The sequence below is a fragment of the Falco rusticolus genome, chromosome 6 (assembly GCF_015220075.1).
Source record: "Falco rusticolus isolate bFalRus1 chromosome 6, bFalRus1.pri, whole genome shotgun sequence".
Taxonomy (NCBI): Eukaryota; Metazoa; Chordata; class Aves; order Falconiformes; family Falconidae; genus Falco; species Falco rusticolus.
In genome coordinates, this window is record NC_051192.1 from 1,513,750 (window position 1) to 1,533,839 (window position 20,090).

The window sequence follows — 20,090 nt, forward strand, 5'->3', positions numbered from 1 at the left end:
GCACCTTTCTACCATTTTTCAGACCACTCAGTTCAGCTGAGTTTCCCAAACTTTTTTTTTTTATCCAGCCACATGCTGTGCATTTTGTCTCACCTGGTTGCATGTTTCTTTCATTCACCTTATCTTGCATTTTAACAGTTTCACAGATTTCAGGGATCCTAGGCAGCGCTGCAGTTTTGATTGGGGTAAGGGAAAATCCCTTCCATTTTGTTCAGTCAAATAAGCAGGTGGGGCCATTGCCTGTGTTCCTTCTTGAGGAGCAGAACTGTTTGTAGATCTTCCCAGCTCTGACCTCCCAGCCCTGCCTCAGTCTCCGCTTCCTCTCCTCCTGCAGTTCCTTACCGTTCCTCGGCTGTTCTCTCAACTCCTGTACTTTTTGGAGAGTTGGGTTCATTAATATAAAACTCAAATCTTCCACCCCGATTCCCAGAGCTGCTATGTACTCTTTTTTTTTTTTTCTTACCCCTCTCAGCACCTTTCTCCTCCAGCCCTCAGCACTGCCCCTTGCTCCCTCGAAGCCCCCTGCCCTGCAGCCTGCCAGCGGGCCCTGGGGAGCCGCAGACAGAGCCTGTGAGCTGTGTTCCGGCTGCTCCTGTGCCTCACGCGAGGGCTCGGTTCATCGCCCCATGTTCCCATCACCAGGTCCCGTCTTGAGTTTCTTCTCCTGAGCGTTGGCCAGTGTGTGTTGGATGTTGGAGATGCGCTTCAACCCTCGCTTTGCGAGCCATCGGGGCGCTTGCTGCTGCGTCCCTCAGAACAGCAACACAATAAGTATTTTAAAATGCAGGGATGCAGTCTAATGCTAGAGCTGTTGTCCTCTTGTTAACATAGAGTAATGGTCTGATGGGATAATCTCCCAAGAGGAAAAATGTGTATGCTATAAAATGTATTAATTAAGCTTCCAGCACATGTAGAAGAATAAAGTGAAGATACTTCTGTTGACTGTGAAACAAAGATATCCTGAAGCTAGTGCTGACTCCAGCTGATAAATCTACCCACATGGTGCTGTGCCAGGGTGTGAGCTAGCATGTGAGGGACCGGCTCTGGAACCTCTGCGCTTGCCACGCAGTTAACCCAAGCTGGATAAAAGTCGGTTGTACGCGGTTCAGTGGGGAGCTGATCAGCGAGCGGGTCTGGTGACCTGTTGTGGGAAGCTCCTGCTTGGTGGTGGCATTTCCAGGCAAGTTCTCAGGGACTTCAGCTTTTCAGCTCAGAAAGCCAAGTTGCAACTGCCGTATGTTTTAGAAGAATTGTGTAGTCGGTACTGAAAAGAATTATGTAAGAAAAAGCTAATCGAACTTTAACTCCATTTGATAGGTTCCTACCGATTCTGCAGAACAAATATATGCTAGAAATAGGCGCTTGGTAGTAACTGTGTTTGCACTGAACCTGTAACTAATGTGTATAACCTACAGGTATTGAAGGGAAATGTTTTTTCATACTGATGCTTCACAAAAAAATCAAAGCTAACGTTTGTTAACCCTTCTGAAGGGGTGTCAAGTGCTCACGCACAATTCTGCCATTGCTCAGTCATTTCCAGTGTGTCTGGAGTTGAGTGCTTATGCTGTAGATTAAATAATGAAAGCTTTGACTTAGGTGGTGAATAAGAGCATAACATTATCATAAGATTAACTTCACCTTTATCCAAAAAAACTTGGAGTACTAAGTCTGGAAAGAAAGCCATATATAATTTCTGCTTTATCAGCTAGAGAAGAGAAAACTGTGTAAATACATCATGCACATGCTGAATCTTGTATATTTTGCATAGAATACTTTCAGAAAATCTAAAGTAAATGGAAGGACAAACACGGGAGAAAAAGCTCCAACTTAAGTACAGATTTTCCAGGAATTGTAATCAGGGCTTTAAAAAAATGATAATATGTAAACAAAATACCAAGGGGCATCCAAAGGTATTAAATCAATAAGTTTAGAATTTTGCAAAACCTGGCTTTAAAATCAATTACATCTTCAGTTTGTTAGCTGTGCAATTAAGGCATTTGAATGGTAATTTTGCCTAAGGCAATTTTAGAGTTAACTAGAAAGTATTTAGGTGGTGACTGGAACATTTAACATTTCTGTAGAGAGTTTCAGTAACAAGTACTATGACCTTATAGTTGACATTTAATGTATCTGGTAGGTAGTGCCCTATGGTTTGAAGATGTAGCTCTGTGCTTTAAAAATTTGTTAAAATATCATTTTCCACATCTTGATAGTACCATTTTAATTATTTTCTCCCAGTGGTGTTATTTCTGTTTATATAATTCAGGTAGCAAATATATTTTAAGCCAACGTAGCACCTTAAATTTGGGGTCAGTGGTTAGTTACTGGGTTTTGCTTCAAGTTGTAAAAAAAACTGGAGAAGAACCTGATCTTAATTACATCACTCTGACTCTGGAGTAACTGTCTGGCAGCTCTTAACCAATATTTGTTTCTCTAATTAAAATCTGTTGCATGGTGAAGAAAGTTTATCATTTGTTGCTGCTTTTTTCCCCCCTATTTTATATATCCCTGTTAAGATGCTAATTATTGTATTTAGAAATATGTCTTAGCATTAAAGGATTTGTTCGTGCTGATTTGAATCATTGACAGGATTTAAAAAAAAATACCAAACACTTTTTAACAAGTTATTTTGTACCTATGATCCGGCATTTTAAAAAAAAAAAAAATCTCAGCAAGGTATACATTTTGCTCTTTCTAAATGAGCTGGCAGTGCTTCTATCTGATGATGAGGTAGGTGTGTTTATAAAACAACTTTTTAGGGCTGACTGTCACGGTAAATGAAAAATTGCCTTCCTGGTTCTGTAGATGTGCTTCCCCAGCAGCAGTGGAAGCATAAATCAGTTGGTAGCTGGCAGCTAACTGCTGACACTGACACGCTGCAGTCAAGGGGGGGCATCGTTGGTCTTTCGCAAACAGGCAATATGGCCAAAAGGGTTTGCTTGGGGCGCTTCTGTGGCTGTGACAGAGTAACAGAGTAATTTAGTAAACAGTAAATGCCTTGCTCTATTTTTGTCTTAATTTGGGAACTCTCCAGCTATAAGGTGCACAGGCAGCATGTTTTGTTGTCTACGTATGCTTTTAATGATACTACATTGAAAGACTGAGTGGGCTCAGTTCTTCCCGTGTAAATCAGAATTTGGATTTACGTCCGGCAAGTTCAGTCTGTTTAATTACATCTAAGAAGTTTTTACAGTGGTGATATTTTCCCGGTGAAATTAGTCTGTATCTCCTGAAGACCTCAGCTGCAATCAGTAAGCAATTCTGTGTGAATTTGCGGAACAGCTGACAGTGACAAACGCCAAATGCCTGAAATACTTTATTCCATTTTAATTCTTGGTTTGTGCTAACAAAAACTTTACTAAAAGCGTCAAAATACCCTTTCGGGAAGCAATTGTTATTAGATAATGATACCTGTTAGAAACCGCCCTCCAATAGTGGTTTATGGCCGAAATTCCTTTTCCACATGGAAAACCTGAAGCCTGGAAGAGGCAGCTCTCTGGGTACGGTTGGTTGGGAGCGGCTGTTCAGGAGCACGGTGCCCTGTGCCAGCCTGCGCTGTGGCTCAACCAGGTGCAGCGCGGCCACAGCCTTCCTGCGGGGCCTGGTCACGGGCACCGACCCCCGTGCCATACGGGGGGTCACGGCTCTGCCTCGCGCCCGCTCCCAGCCAGCCCCCGCCACCTTAGCATCCTTACCGGTGGCTTCGCGGGTACTCTCCTGTGGCTGGGTTTTGGGAAATCTTGCCCAGGGTGTGTATCGCGGGCTGTGTGGGACTGTGTCTTAAGTGTTTAAGCGTGGTGTTTCCACTGGTGCAACTCCTGGCCGGTTCTCCTACGGAGATCTGGAATCCCATATATCTGCATCCTTTGGAGACAAGTGCCAAGGGTGAGAACTGGAGATAAAAACTTGCAGTCTGTGTCTTTTGCAAGTTACAGTCACTGTAAACTGACAGCTGTGAAGGACCTGAACTCACATCAAAGGATGCAGATCATCTAGTTAGGTCAACTAATGTTAATTCACATCTTCCATTAAATTCTTTTATCTTCTTCTCTTTTTTCTCTTTCCTTTTTTTTTTTTTTTCTCTTTTCCAGCCAAGCCCGATACCAAGTCCTGTTTTGGGGAGAAAGCCAAACGCGAGTCAGTCCCTGCTCGTGTGGTGCAAAGAAGTTACAAAAAACTATAGGGGAGTGAAAATCACCAATTTTACTACGTCGTGGAGAAATGGTTTATCCTTTTGTGCAATATTACATCACTTTAGACCAGACCTGATGTAAGTTGTATGCTCTTTGCCTTCATAAACTAACTCTCAGAAATGTATAACATTTAAATTTACGTAAAAATGAAATCCCTATTCATTCCAGGTGTTGAACTTTTTTCACCCTTGTCTTTCAAGCAGGGAACCATCCTTTCTAAGAACAGAGATTTATGAATGCTCAGACTTTATGACCTCTTTGCTCTCCCTTGTTGCATAAACAATTGTTTCTCCCCCTCTCTGTGATTTGTTTTTCTTCTTCTTAATCTTATACAAAGAACTGACTTCAGGATGATTATGAAAATTGTGCTAGTGTTGAAATGAGATGAGAGGAATAAGCTCTTTGTACACTGACAAGGACGGATTACCTGCTGGTAAATTTGGTTGTCAAGGCTGGCCTCTAGTCCTGCCTTAACTTCTTTTTTAGGTAGAAAGCTTCAGGCAATGAAACATGTAATCGATGTTTGTTTATTTATTTATTTATTCCTTTAATTTTCCACACTATTAGTTTTGTTGATTGAATTGCTGTGAAATTGCTAGTTACTGTATGATATTTCTGTATGTCAAATTTTTAGATGCGGTTTGTTTTAAAACTGCTGCTTTTATCAAATACTGTACATACCTACTGTGCCATTTTCCCCCTCAGTGACTACAAGTCCCTGAATCCTCAAGATATTAAAGAGAACAACAAAAAGGTAAGAACTGCCAGGAAAAAAGAAAAGACATAGCTTCAATTTTGGCTTCACTGCAGGTTTTTATTAATTTTGGGGAAGTGTGGTTGTTTTGTAAGGTTGTAACTGCTGCTCACAGAAGGTATTCGGCCTCCTGCGGTTCCAATGGGATGCATTATTGACTCTGGTTTGTCATGGTCTTTAACATTCACAACAAGTCAAGGCTGGCATTAGAGTTTAAGTGTGAAAGCAGAGGGAAGGGCTGCCCAGCCTTCTGCGATCACTCCTCTTGATTTTTCTGATCAGCCACATAATTAAAAAAAAAAAAACAACGTAAGTGCTCTCGGTCTGTCGTACGCCAGACTTTTTCTGCTGCTGTAATGGGGCGTCGTGTGTCGGTCACGATTGATGGTGCTTTGATGGTGATTTCTGTATTTTTAAAGATGAAATTTTACACCTACTTCTACGTTGCACCAGCCGAGTGAAGTGGTTTGTGCCACATGGAAAGCTTAGGGCCAAGTGTTGAGACAATACTTTGCAAATAAACTGAATTATTAGCAAAATAGTTTATAGCATTGTGCTGGGCAGCTGTTTTAAAACAACCTTTGTACCTTTGTGATGCAAAGGTGGAAAAAGTTTCTCTGGAAGTATCAGGAACTTGCTTTGGGAGTCACCAGAGGACTTTTTATTTCTGCTTGCTATTTTAGACCTGTTAGAAGCTTTGCTGGGCCCTAGGGACACGTTTAGAAATGATAATTTTCATGTGAGTCACTGATAATAAAATTGTTCCTGAAGATCGCCTGAGAATTGTTTTTAAGTAGCTGCTTTCTTAGTGCTGTGATTTTATTTTTACATTGCTTTAAAAGCACTAAATTTAATTGGGATGAAGTTATAAAAATATACTTTGAATAAATTAATTAGGTTCAATATTATATGGGAAATGTAACTCAGGAATGTTAGATTGTAGATAGGTGGAATTCCTGAAAGTGCTTTGTTAAAATTCATTTGTGTTTGTGGTAATTATCTTATAATGTGCCTGCACTCTTAAGTGTCAGCCAGGGAGTTACTTGTCTTTAAAATAGAATTTAAGCATTATAAATAATGAAATACCTCTGAGCGGCTGTTATCTAATGAGTGATTTGGCCAGTGATACCTTTTTCATACTAATACAGGGTCTTATGATGACCTAAGTGGATTATCCGTGACATCATAGTGTTTTCTGTGACCATATGGTTTTGTACTTAAAGTTTCGTTGAGCGTCCAGGCTCATTAAGCTGGATTATAAAAAGAGAAAGAATAGATAATTAATTAAAAATGTTGGCAGTCCAATCAGTCATCTTTTCCTTATGAAACTGTGATGGCAAACGGTGAACTTCTTGGCCCGTCTCTCTCACAAGCTATAGTTCCCAGGGCTGAAGAAGGAATGATTGTTGTTATTGTGCAGGTTTTTTCCTTTCATCACTTGGCAAGCCTTCGCCTGACAGCTACATTGAGTATCCCAGTTGCTTCCTGCAGATTTATTTCCTGGTCTCACACAGTTCTGCCCGATAACCCTGCGTGCCCTTGGTTGGAGTGAATGCAGCACTGGCAACAATGGCTACCTAGACATTCCATGCAGATATGGAACACGTTTGACAGCGATTCCTCCTAACCAATTAAAATAACATCTGTGGATGAATAGGTCAATTTTCTTTGTCTGAAGCAACACCCCCCTGCCCCCTGAAAGGAGTTAATAGGTGACTGTGGCCACAGATTAAAGGTTAACCCATAGAGTATATCTTTTAGAAGCGCGTGACCGTGTTTGTATTTTAATAAAAATCTTGAGACACCTATTTCAGTGCAGTTACTGTGTATAATTACACACGGAAACGCGCTGTTACAACAGGCACATCATCGGGCCTTCTTTATAGCACACGGGGCATTCGCCAAATTGGTGCTGCCACTGATGCTAGATAAAAAAAGGTCTTTGCCTGTGACATCTGATCTTTGCCAATATGTCAGTGTGTTACATAGCTAGGAAATGGCTGGAATACTGCCCGTGGTGCTTGTGCTGATGGATCCCAATTGATGTCTGTCAATCAGCTTGTCAGTAAATTAAAAAAGAAGAAATTTCATCAGGAGATAGGTAAATAGGCTTAGTGTCCTGAATATACGTATGTGTGCACGTTTGTATTGTAATTTCCGCAATATAATTATCTCTTTCAAAAAAAACCCCAAAACCCAAACAAACAAGAAAATGAACAAAAAAAACCCCAAACCAAAAACCCCCAAATGGCTACTCCAGTTTACATTAGCGTCATTCAGAATTCAAAGATATTTGGGGAGCATAATGCCCACTGCAAATTCAAACTTCTGTCAGGAGCAACAGAGAAACCAGGATTATCTTTGAAAAAGTTAGAAATGTTACAGGCATACTTTCCTGGCTGATCCAAAGAGTTGTGGTTCTACTTAAATCTCACATACATCTAGGTATTGTATAGCCTTCCCAGTAACATTAACCGACTAATTTTATTTAATATGTCCATTTGATTATTAGTAATTAATAATTAAAAATGTGTTAAGATTGCAGCTTACTGGCAATATAGTCCCTTATGAAGAACAGAAATTTTTCATATTGCTAATAACATGTCCTGCACTTTAAAAATGTAAGCTACTAAACTACACTTGGCTGGAGTTTGGAGGGGATGAAAGAATGAGAAGTGGAAGGGCACAACAGTATGGTTCTACTAATGAACTTCTGGGTTTAATTATTTTATTGTTTAGAGTACCTTGTTTCATTTGAGGGATTATCGTGTGGAAATACTAATATATCTTCTGGATGTTTGATTGGAGTTTTCCATTTTAGTGATGCACTTTTTTCTTTTTCTTTTCCTCCAGTTTTTGACCATTTCTACTAAATTCCTCAATACATTTGAATTTGAGTGATTGTCTTAAGAAAATATTCCATTTTGCAAGGAAGGAATCCCTATTTTAGAATATACATTTGAACAGAAGAATTCAGAATTACAGGGATGGCATTGAGTCAAAATGGAAAGTTTCCTTACCTTTAAGCTGATGGCCATATTTTTGTAACAGGCATTCACACTCGCTTCTAACATTTGATTCCACAGAATCGTAAGCAGATATTTAATTGTGTGTGTAGGCGTTGCTCATTGACCTCGGTGGGATCACACAGGGAGCACAGTTAAACAAGCACATAAAAACATTTGCAAAATCAAGGCTTAGTTATGCCTCTGTTTAACAAAAAGTAATTTCACTTGGAAAATTTACTCTGTGAATACCATGTTACAAACAAGTTAGAAACACGAGGCAGTTATAAATGCACTGGAGTAGCAAGAAGCTCCCAGCTTTTCCAACAGTGCAGGAGAATCCACCGCACGCTGCTGGGTGGGTGCTCACCAACGTACGATTGCTATTTATAGACTAATGGCTGTAAAACATTGGCATAGCAATCTAGATATCTAGTGTGCTTCAAAAGGAGAGAGGCAAGAATGTGTATCATCCGGAATGAGAAGAAGAGGGGATGGGGAATAAGTATCTGGCATCAGTGGGAAACTTGTGTTTAATCCCAAGCATCGCCAGAAGAACTGAGCAGACAGTGAAAAGTGGTTGCAGCTGGATCGAGGTTATCCATCGTCCCAAATTCAGTCCTGTTGTAGTGTTACCCATTCTAAGCCAGTGACAACTCTGAAACGCTGTCCCCACCTTCATTTTACAGACCCTGGGAGATATTCGTAGGATTTAGTTTTGTTAGCATATAAATAAGAAATTAAGAGCATAAAAGAGTTCAGGTCAAGTTGTGTCAGCTTTGGCTGCCATGGACTGCTCAGCCCATCCTGAGGTAACCTTCCGTTCCTCGGATGGTGCCTCCCACTGCGCGCCGTGAGGGGTAACAGGTTGTTTGTGCCACTGAGTCAGCACTGACCCACCTAGTCACACACACGTCCTGGTGCTGCCTTTGGTCCGCAGGACCATGCAGCTGGCTCGCTGCCCTGCTCTGCCCAGCCGCTGTGCTGCTGGTGCGTGAGCGTCTGTCATTCCCAGTACCTGCCCCAGCTTAGGCTGCCCCCCCGATCCCTGCGCTGCTCTCCTTTGCCTCCCCTCTCTCTGTGCTCCTCGCCTCTGTTCAGTGCCACCTCTCTTGCCTCCCTCCTCTCCGTATCCAGCCGGATCCTGCTCTTCCAGCTCTGTGTCCCAGGAATGGGTAAATGACAGCTGTCCCTCTTCTACCACCTGAGTTCTTTCCATTCCCTCCCACCCATCCTTTTCCTGCTCTTCTACTCCGTCTGGAGCGTTGTATCAGCAAACACAGCAGTTGTGTTTTCCGCTGCTGCTCCTCGATCTACGCACAGCTCTGCTGTTATAAATGGCATAACAATCTCTCATAATGAACCTTCCCAAGAAACGATCCGCCACCAAAGACCAGCAATTATTTTAGGCCAAATCATTTTGCACAGGGAGAGCCAGAAGGGCTTAAAACCAAATTATTCAGATAATTTCTACGTCTAGGTAAACTCTGTGAATCATTTGTTAAAGTGATACAAAAATGACTGCACCATAAATGCTGCGGCAAGTTATACCTGAGCATGCGGGGAAGCGCGCAGGAACTGTGGGAGATGAATTCCAGCTGTCAGAAGCAGTGCTGGAGAAGTGGCCAAGATGAAAGCGGCCTGGCCCTGGCGCGGGGGGACGGGGGAGCCCGCTTTGTGCAGAGCAAGTGAAACGGCCGGCTCTGCCGGGGCGGCCGGGCCCGCGGGCACTCACCCTGCAGCGTTCACGGGCATGAAAACCAAGCGGATGAAAAGAGTCGGGTTCTTTTCTTTCTCTCACCCTTCTAAAACTAAATACATTAAGGAAATTATGTAAAACTGGGGTAGAGTTGAAGCCAGTGATGTGTGTTATTGTTTCCCTGTGAAAGGACAGGTTCTTGTCCATGTCTTACATTTAGCATCCCTTTTTGTTCCCAGTAGCATAGGGGCAGCTGTGAACGTTTCGGACCCCGTCAGAGGCAGGAGAATAGAGCTGCAGCGCGGCGGGGGGAGAAGCCAGCATGCTCTGAGTGCTTCTACGCTAACAGGAGGCCTCTTTAAAGGCTTCCTTGAAACTCAATATTGTCTTCCAGGGTTAATCCAGGATAGTAATAATTAATTGTAAATTGAGAAACAGCTCTAATTCTTCAAAACTAGAAAAACCTGATGCACCAAGCCCACTGGCTTAAAGGGCTAGCAGAAAGGAGACAATGTGGCCTCACAAAGTGGGAGGCTTGCAAACTGTTCAGCTTTGGGAAATGAAAGTGGAGTGGGAATGAAATTCACTTTCTCTTTCTTATAAATGTAGTATCAACAAATGTTTTTAAAATGCATTTCTTTGTTGGATTAATGTGATATATCTCTTATATCAAGTAATCTGTGGTGGTGGTCTTTTTGCCTATCTGGACATAGTTTTTCATCAACACAAATCACTGCAATTACATGACCAGGAGAAGAGAGAAGGTTGATCGCCAGTGATAAAGCCCAAGATGGATTAGTGTTGTGTTTCTTATATCTTTGTTTCTTATCTTAAAAAGCCATCCTTAGTTGCTTTTTTTCTGGTCCAACTCTTACACTTTTTTTTTTGTGTGTGCTTGTTTCCTGCTACTTGAGTAAGAACCACTTAAGACATTGGTAGGTTTTCTGAGTGCAAACAGAAGGGCTTTTAAGTTGTGGTTTCATGAACAGCTTTTCACTCATGGAAGTGGCGTCATTTTGAGTAACTAAAGATTTTAGTGTAGTGTGCTATTGAGGTATGTTAAAAACATTTGAAACAGTGCCATTTGAGTGTCTTCACTGGCCATATTCTCTTGGGTTTGCATTGCTGTTGGGATACTCTGGGAGATATCTAGAAACCATTGGGGAAAAATCGATGAGTTTGATGTTGGATTGTGAAAAAAAAAAAAAAAAAAGGTAACTGCTGTAATGAAGCCAAAAGACTCATAAGTAGTAAGAGTTGAACTCATACTGTTCCTGTAATACTGGGTATGTTTTAGGCTTGCTTATTTTGACTGAAACTTCCACTTGCATTCTTGAAATGTTATGTTATGTAAGCAACTGCCATGTTGTAATCTTTATTTTGTCTGTTTTTAAAGGCATATGATGGATTTGCCAGTTTAGGAATATCACGATTGCTGGAACCTTCTGACATGGTTTTATTAGCGATACCTGACAAACTGACTGTCATGACCTATCTCTATCAAATAAGGGCGCATTTCTGTGGCCAGGAATTAAACGTGGTTCAAATAGAGGAGAACAGTAGTAAAAGCACATACAAAGTGGGTAACTATGAAACGGACACAAACAGTTCTGTCGACCAGGAAAAATTCTACGCGGAGCTGAGCGACCTGAACCGGGAGCCCGAGCTGCACCCGCCGGACAGCGGTTTGGCAGACTTTGCTTCTCAGGATGACTCCGTGTTTGTAAATGACAGTGGTGTTGGTGAATCTGAGAGTGAGCACCAAACTCCTGATGACCATTTAAGCCCAAGCACAGCTTCCCCTTCTTCTCGCAGGACTCGAAGTGACACAGATCCACAGAAATCCCAGCAGAGCTCTGGAAGGACTTCTGCGTCTGAAGAGGTTGGGCGGTGTGGTGGTACAGATGCAGCACAAGCACAGCCTGTGTTGGGGAGGAAGAAATTGCTGATAGCTGATAATTTAGACTTGAGTGACTTGGCACGTGTCGGTGATGAAAAAGAGGATGTGTCTCCCACGGCTGCTGGTGAAGATAACGACAAGAAGAGACACCAGAGCTCAGACAGTACCTCTGGTTCCTCAGAGCAAGAAAAGCTGGGACGTATCGGGTCCACGGAGAGCACGAGAGCAGATCCCGGTTCGCCAGTCACAAACCCAAGTTCATCTCCTACTTCTAAGCTTGGATACTCCTTCAAAAAGGATACGGATCTCACAAAGAAACCGCATGCTTCTCTGAGGCAAACAGAATCCGAGTCTGACGGTGATGCCAGAACAGCTTTAAATCATGCGGATCAATCTGCAAAAACAGCCCAGGTAAGAAATTTAACCTGTCTTACACCTGCGAGTCGGGATGGAGTTGCTGTTCGAGTTCTTTCTCCATGTTCATAATTTGCACCGTATCGTCAGTGTAAATGGCGAGATGACCAGGGTATTTTTATTGTTGTGCCATAAGTACTTCGAAAAGTAGGTGGTGCTGAAAAAGAGCCGTTACGTGAAAAAATATTTTACAGGCATTGTCCTCCTGTTAATCTTTCTGATCTCTTTGATATTAAAGTTGTATTCTCAGCTGTCTGAAAGAAGGTGGCTCCAAGGCTCTTGCCACTGAGGTGTGGCAACACCTTTCTTCTGAGTATTGCATACTGAAGCAAAAACTGCAAAAAGGCTTATCAATTCATTGATCGATATTCAAAAATTGTAAAGTTTTGAATACTTTAAAATGTACCAAAGAGATTTCAAAATCTTGTCTGAGAAACCACACAGCCTTGTGAAAATAGCCACGATGGTGATGTAGAAACTTCAGAAAATGAAGTTACGCTGTTCATCGACTGGCGTGAAGTACAGTTACTTAACTACAGTATCACTTTCTTTTCTCTAAGGAAACAAAGTGTATGCCTAGCTACCTTGCAGATTTAGTGTGAGGATGAACGCTGAATATTATATAAATGCTGAGTATTATCAATAAAACATATCACAAAAATACATTAAAAATGTTTTCAGCCCTTTTTACAGAATTGCCACAGCAGGCTCATGGTGTTACCTGTGACGGGCTTTCTTGAGTTTGGGCTTTCTCTGGCATTGTGTCGTTAGCTCTGGTGGGAAAGGAATATAGGAGGGTTTGGGGCACTGTGGATCGCTTCACGTATTTTTACATTTTTTCCTGAGTAAGCATCATAAAGGTTTATTTTATTGCAAGAGAAGCAGTCTGTTGATGGGTAATAATCACCAAATATGAGTTCCATAGCCAGCTAATTTCTTTCCTTTAATTGGTGAAGTCTCATGAAGTTTTCTTCATCATCATCTTTGTGTGCCGGGTGAGAAGGGAACGGCTTGGCCCACACACAGTGGTGGAACAGGAGGAGACGGGATGGGATGTCTTCTCTGTGAAGACTTCAATGTGCAAGCGTGTAGTAGGCCAAGAAGAAGGAAGAGATGACCCTGACGAGTTCTCTGCTGTTAAATGTCTGTGCGTTTGCACATGGTGGCAGAACCTCGGATGGGAGCCTCAGTCAGCACCTTGAGTGTGGTTGTTGGCTCGTCCCTCCCTGGGCTCCCACCCGGCCGGCGTGGGGGCACAGCCTGCGTCTGTCCCAGGCTGCGTAGCGCAGAGCCTGGGGCCGCGGTGCCCTGCGTCCTGCCGCGTACGGGGGCTGCGGTGCTGCCTACCCAGCACCCCTCTCCTGGGCCTTCTGCTCCGCTACAGAATCGCTCACAGGTGTGGGGAAGGGACTCCTGTGGCAGTTCATAAATGAAGTAGGATCAGGCATTTTCACAGGTTTTTTTGCCCTGTACCCAGCCTCTTTGTGTTCAGTTTAAGTTATAAATGAGCGATACCCATGTAAGTAGCTAACGAAGCATTATATTTGCATACATATTAAAGTAAATAAGTAAACACATAGCACATTTAACATAGCTTCCACAAAGCCAATTATTTTTTTCCCCATTTGCAGTTTAAAGGCATTAAATGTTGATAGAAATCAAGTTTTAAGGGGAGAGGAGAGAACTCTTATTTACATTATAAAGGCCTATGACATTTTTTTTTAATTTTACATTTTGATCATCTTTACTTTTCATTTCTATAGAATGCTGTCACCTCATGAAGCTGTAATCCATGTGACTCCTCACCTTTATTATATAGGAAGGCTCCTGGCTGTTAACTACTGTATAAACATTGAGTACCCTGAGGCTGCCTTGCTGTTAATTATATTTCTTTATTTTTAAGCAACGTATGTTGTCAAGACAGGAAGAACTTAAAGAACGAGCAAGAGTTCTGCTGGAGCAAGCAAGAAGAGATGCAGCTTTAAAGGCAGGGAATAAGCAGCTAACCAATACCATCATCCCAGCCCGCAACAAGCAGCTGAATGACGTAAGAAATATTGGCCAGTATGGCAGTTTACAAAGTTAAAATTTATTGTATGTACATACGCTTTGGGGGGAGCGTGTCCTTGCAGGATTTTCCTTTTCCACGCTGAATTGCTCTGGTGTGTCGCATCCCCTTAGTTCACTCCAGCCTGTTGCTCCTGCGGTTACAGCCAGCAGAAGGATGCCTTGGACTTCCCCGGAGGCAGAGGCCTGGGAGCACCTTCTTTGAGTGGTACTGCACTTTCTAATGGGACGAAAAACAAAAGTTACTTGTTAAATGATAGCAAAGTAATTTATGCTATTTTTGATTACTTCTCTTTTTTCAGTTAATGTAAATGCATTCCCCGTGCCTGTGATGTCAGCTATTTGCTGCCTCATAAGTGTTGTGGCAGTGAATGAAGCTGCTTGTGACAGTCTTGTAAAAGAGTTGATGGAACAATTCCCTTCTATCACCGAACTTGATTATGCTGGTGAGGTGGGAAAGTGGAGCTGGGGAATGAGCTTCAGTGTTGAAGCAGCTATGGCTGCACCTCCAGTGGCCTCCGTGGTGACCTGGAAGGATGCATACTCTCTGGAGATGAAAGCTAATTAATTTTTATGCAAACCTTCGCAATGCAGGTTTTGTGATTCCAACTATTGCGCATTAGAGCCTGTACTGGCAACTGAAAATGTAAATGTAACCGAAACATAATGATACAGAGAAAGGCTTGAATCTTTACTGCTTCACGTCTTTCAGAGCCTAGTCCTGAGGGGCAGATTCTGCTTTTTACATAATTGGGATCATACAATCAAAAAAGAAGACAGTGATTTAATGTCTCATTTCATTCTCTTAACTCTCTTGAATTCCTGCTGTACTTCTTTTTTTCTTAACAATTCTTCTCCCCAAACTGACACTTTCTTTCTACAAAATATATTCATATATATGCAGACAAGTCTTATTTTTATAATGATGACATAATAATATATAAGCAATCTTTTTATTACTTTGTATTCAAGTTTTTCCTAGATAAGTCTATTTTAGTATAAATTTCACTTTGGATTTTTTTTTTAATTAGTCTTTCATAAATCAAACAGCATTGGAGGAGGGATAGTATAGGCAACTACTCAGGCAGAAACAACAGTAATTAAAGTTGCCTAACATTTTTTATTACAAGCTCCTATTTTCAAAGGTTTTACAACTTTGCTAGTATTTCATTGTTTGAGCTGAAGTTTTCCCCATCAGCTCTCTGCCTCGGGGTAATATTAAACTGTTTATTTATTTATTTATTGCTTCAGAAAATACTGGTCAGCTGTATTAGGTTGGATAAAGCATGGTTTTATCCATGTTAAAAAATATCTATGGGAAGAAAGTTGCATCCCCTTCTGAAACAGGAAAATCTGTTCAGAACAAAGTTGTGTTAATAGAACAGTCTCGTCAGAGAGCCTTGGAGTTCAGAAAAGTTGGTCAGTGTTGGTACATGTTGTCTGTACGGACGCAGCACAGCCAGAGCATCTTTTACCGGCGCTCCCCCAAGGATCTAGGCCCACTCTGATGCAGGGCATAGTACTGGAAAACAAAACTTGCCTTTTACACTCAAAAGTCTTGCAGATGAAATCTGAGCAGGAGGAAAAGGAGCTGCCCCCATGGCACGCAGAGAGGTGTCGGGGTAGATGGCAATGGGAAGTTAAACTAGAACGAGGACTGTGTCTAGCTGAAGGATAGGAGGTGGGGACAGGGTTTTCAGGATGAGAGTCAGGATTGCGTAGCTCAGGAAGCCAGATCCCCCACAGGCCCTTATATCATTTGTTACAGAGGCTGAAAAATTAATGAGAAGCTGCAGGAAAGAGAAGGGCCGCTCTGCAGAGCCAGAGTTTCTTACTGCCTCCATCAGAAGTTCTTTACGAAGTTGGGAAGGTACCTTCAACCCACTGTACTCAAGGTGGAGGATTCCTTGATTTCTAATTTCCAACCCAGGGTTCTTGGGGGCTGATTTCTGGCAGTTTTGAATGCGCCCAGCTGTAGCCAAGTCAAGGAGAACCATGCTGTGAACAAATGGTCCTGGTCCCCCTGAAACACTGGGCGCTCTGAGCGAGCAGGTAATGGCACTCTTGTCTTGAGTTGGCTGTAACATAAGGATAACAAAAGCTCCTTGGCTCAGAAAGGTGGTATGGAGGTGTAATTTGGAAACTCTTAGATATGGTAGTGAAGAATCCCACAGACACGCTGTGGAAGAAATGAATAATTCTGTGTTCAGAGAAAAGTTTAAGTAGTGTAATTTAAACAAGGTGCAGGGCAGGCGGCAAACGATGAGGGTGCAGCGAGGAACTGAGCAGTTCTTCACCCACTGAACATTGTCAGTCATGGCCGCTGAAGAAGACAAGTATCCTGTAGGGGAAAAAAAGTATGGGCTAAGCAATTAAAAACTGTACAGCCTTGCATTGGTTCCAATTTCGGACAGCTAGTGTAATTTTGACATTTTCTAACTTCTGAGCGCTTGACTTACCAGGCTCAACATGCTCCTAACGCATTTCAGTGGGAAACATGCATTGTGGAAGGGGGATGTCTTTAAGGAGGCTGGTATATAATTCATACTTCATATAAAATATGTGGTTGCTATATAATAATATATATTATATAGTGCTGTATATAACATATGTTATATACATATCCATATATGTGTATGTTCTGAATGAGGATGTCTGTATCTAGAGGTCGTTGCTTATTTGATTTTTGGTGAATAGTACAGACTTAGTCTTGTTCAGTGTTTTCTGGTCATTAAGGTTAATTAATAAGAATCTGGACTCCGAGCAGCGCTGTCTATGCCAGCGTGTGGTGATGTGCAGTGGTTAGTTACCCAAACGAGAGTTACGATCCTGGGAATCGGCGTTCAGTAGTGGGAATCGGACTGAGCTTGTTTTGGGGGTGGATTGGGAGGGATTCAAAATAAAACGGTTTAAAATAGGAAGATCTAATTTCAAATAAGAGAACTTCAAATAGGTAGTTCAGGGCCAATACTTCCCAATTCTGGAAGTTTGTGGTTGCACCTTTTTTGCTACCGTCACAACAGCGCTTTGGGCAGCCCAGTCTGTCCGTGCGTGCCCTGCAGACCCGTCAGCCCAGCTGGGCTGGGCACAGTCATTCCTCACTTCTGAGAATCTTGTCCCGTAGGCTTTGCTCTTACTACGTTACCTTTGCCGTATGAGAGCTAGGAGTTGCTGTTTTCTTAGTAATCAAGTGAGTACAATGTTTGTGGGGTTGGATTGCTGCTGGAGGTCAACAAAAGGGAGGAAATTTCCAAGTCTGGTCCCTGGTCACAAATGCAGGGTATGTGCTCGCCTGGTTTGTTTTGGTAAAAGTCTTTTTTTAAAAAAAAACACCACAAAACTGTTCCTGTTTCTCCTCTAAGCACAGGGCAAATACCTTAGACCTTCTTCAGCCTAAGTCTTGCCCTTCCTCTGACAGAACCAATATTGTGATATTTTTTTTCAGTAGTCCTGTACTCCGGGCTTGCTTTTTCTATTCTTTTCTTTTTCTATTCTTTTCTTTTTCTATTCTTTTCTTTTTCTATTCTTTTCTTTTTCTATTCTTTTCTTTTTCTATTCTTTTCTTTTTCTTTTCTTTTTCTATTCTTTTCTTTTCCGCTTCCTCTTCACTTCTTCCCCTTTTTTTAACATCTCGATCTCTTTATTGACCACTGACTGGCCTTTCATGGGGTATTGGCTGCTTTCACATGACTTGTCCATTCTCTTGGCTGTTTACCCCTTTTTCTTGAGTCTGCTTTCTTGCTGCAGCGTGCTTCCATCCTCTCATGTTTGTGCTCTGAGGTTAGGCCCATGCCTGTATCCTCACTTGCTTTGCTTTTTTAATTTCTTTTGTAACTCAGAAATTGATGAAGTTGTGCGAGTAGAAGAGTAAGGCACCAAATTTGCTTGTATACCCGTTAACACAGTCTCATTTTCCTCTGAAGCGCCTATTTCTCGTTGCATCCCAAGCTGTATCCTCTTCCCTTTCTTTAGTTTGTGTTTTCTTGTTCTTTCCTCTCTCTCAGGCTTTCAGCTGTGTGCCCTGGCCATTTCAGCCCCGCTTCTTCTCCTGTTTAACTTTTGTTTTCTTAATACTCTCTCCACTTGTTCTTCCCTTAGATATCTTTGCTCTGTGCCTTCGGCTCCATCAGCTTCCATTCCTGTTCAGCCCACCTGGTGTAGCCCCGTCACTCTCTGCTGGCTTCCTCTGTTTGTATCACACTAGCTCTGTTTCTTTTCTCCTGTTTCTTCCCTACTTGCAGCATGGTACAGAAGTTTTTTCACTGTTAGGTCTGCTCTTCTGGCACTTCTCAGAAGCCCTCAGTCTGCAAGCTGTACGCGTGCCAGCCTCTATGGAGGTATGTAAGCCTGTAGGCAAGTATTTGAAGTCTTTAAGAAGAGGCTGTGTTGATCAGAAACTCCTTGAAAACATGCTCGTGGTTTGGGAGGATCATAGATATGGCCTTAAAATTGATGCAGCCTTTTGGAGACTGGAAGAATTAGTTTTAAGAGCTCTGTGAAGAGAGCTACTGATCCCCTCATATATCCCTTTCTCTATGGTAGATTTATAAACAGCTCAGCCTTTCTGCTTGCTTTCTTGATGTAGGTGTGCATGTAGTGACTCTTTTACGAGATGCTTCTGTCATTTCCAATCTGGTATAGCAGCTGTAATCACTTAGCTTTTAACCAGGAGAGCCTTTTTATTAGCTTACTCATTTTTATTTAACTCACCTTTTCTCATGATGAATATCACAGGGCTGGAAGGGACATATCTGCTCCCACCAGCTGTTGTGAAATAACCTGTAGTGATGGTTGTTAGCAGTAGCAGCCTGGCTGGAATGGGATGCTGGAAAGGCAAGGAGGCTGGAGCTGGTCTGCGCGACCTAACAGGCACAGGGACAGGCTAGAGGGAGGACCAGGACGAGGGGGAAATCCTCAGGGGGCTGGAAGGGCTCTCCAGCAGGGAGCCCTCGCTTGCAGAACATGGAGTGGAACTCATAATTCTTGGATCTCAGCATAACTCCGCTGTCAGCAAGTATCTGCGAAGGCCGGTGGCAAAATGTTCATCTTACTCTTCTTTAATGACTGGTCCGCATAAAGAATGGAAATTTACTACAGCTGTCGCTTACTCTGTAAACTCAAATGGCTATGGTTATAGAGTCAGCATGATTACAGAGAATGGAATTATGAGTTAAGAAATGCACAGGCAACTTTAATTAACCTCCTTTGTGTATATGCATTATGATGCAGTCTTTAATTATGTGATCACATACTATTTTCCCCAAAGCAATTGTGTCTCATTTAGCTCAGAGGATTGAGGTGATGTAGAAGGCTGTTTGTCCAGAGGACCTCTGTCCTTTTGGTTGCAGAAACTGGAAGGTGTACAGCAAACGAAGCAGGGATTGCAAGGAGCGAAAGGATGGAGGTCACAGTTAGGGTGCTTGAAAGAATGAAATGTAGTGCTGCCTTTGCCTCAGAGTGCCCGATCAGTGCGAAGTGTTTTGAACCAAACTTGCTCCAGGTGGTCACTAATGGCGTATCCTTCCTCTCTGGATGGCCACCTGAAGCGAAGGTTTGATTTGCAAATGCACCGAGTGTTCAGGTTGGTCAGGGAAGTCATTGGAGCTGTGCTTGAGACAGAACGGGCTGCATAAAGCCAAGTGTACTGAAAACCCCCAGGTGACAGGCTTCCCCGAGCGAGCATCCAGGGTTAGATCCTTTTAGCTGGATCTCTCAGTTCTCATCTGAAGAACGGGGCAATACCACCACCGCGGGGTGTGGTGAGAAGGGAGTGTGATTAACGCTTTTGAGGCACTTACATACTGTAGTGACGAGCACTGTAGAAAAGCCCTTGAAGAAATCAATAATTCTGTCTACAGAGCAGGATCTGAATATTGTGGAGTAAAGAACAGTGCTACTTACTCATGGACCTATGTACCGAAGAATGAAAATAACCCAAAGTGTTGGGCACCACTCAGTAGAGCTCGGGACGGAGCAGGATGCAAATTGAGATGGTGCCCACTAGTTTTTTTTCTGGTGTCTCCTAAATCATGCATCACATTCTTTTAACTTGCTCTGG

The 20,090-nt window shown here is 42.5% G+C and overlaps 1 protein-coding gene across 13 annotated transcripts in view; it reads left to right on the plus strand.

The window, feature by feature from the left end:
• The window catches only part of EHBP1 (EH domain binding protein 1), a 226,230-nt gene that overhangs the window by 140,934 nt on the left and 65,206 nt on the right, over positions 1–20,090 (plus strand). For all 13 annotated transcript variants that reach the window (XM_037391625.1, XM_037391623.1, XM_037391626.1 and 10 more), the window contains 4 exons: positions 4,092–4,270; positions 4,899–4,947; positions 11,048–11,962; positions 13,869–14,012. In XM_037391625.1, the coding sequence (XP_037247522.1) occupies positions 4,092–4,270; positions 4,899–4,947; positions 11,048–11,962; positions 13,869–14,012 (1,287 nt within the window). The remainder of the gene's footprint in view (positions 1–4,091; positions 4,271–4,898; positions 4,948–11,047; positions 11,963–13,868; positions 14,013–20,090) is intronic.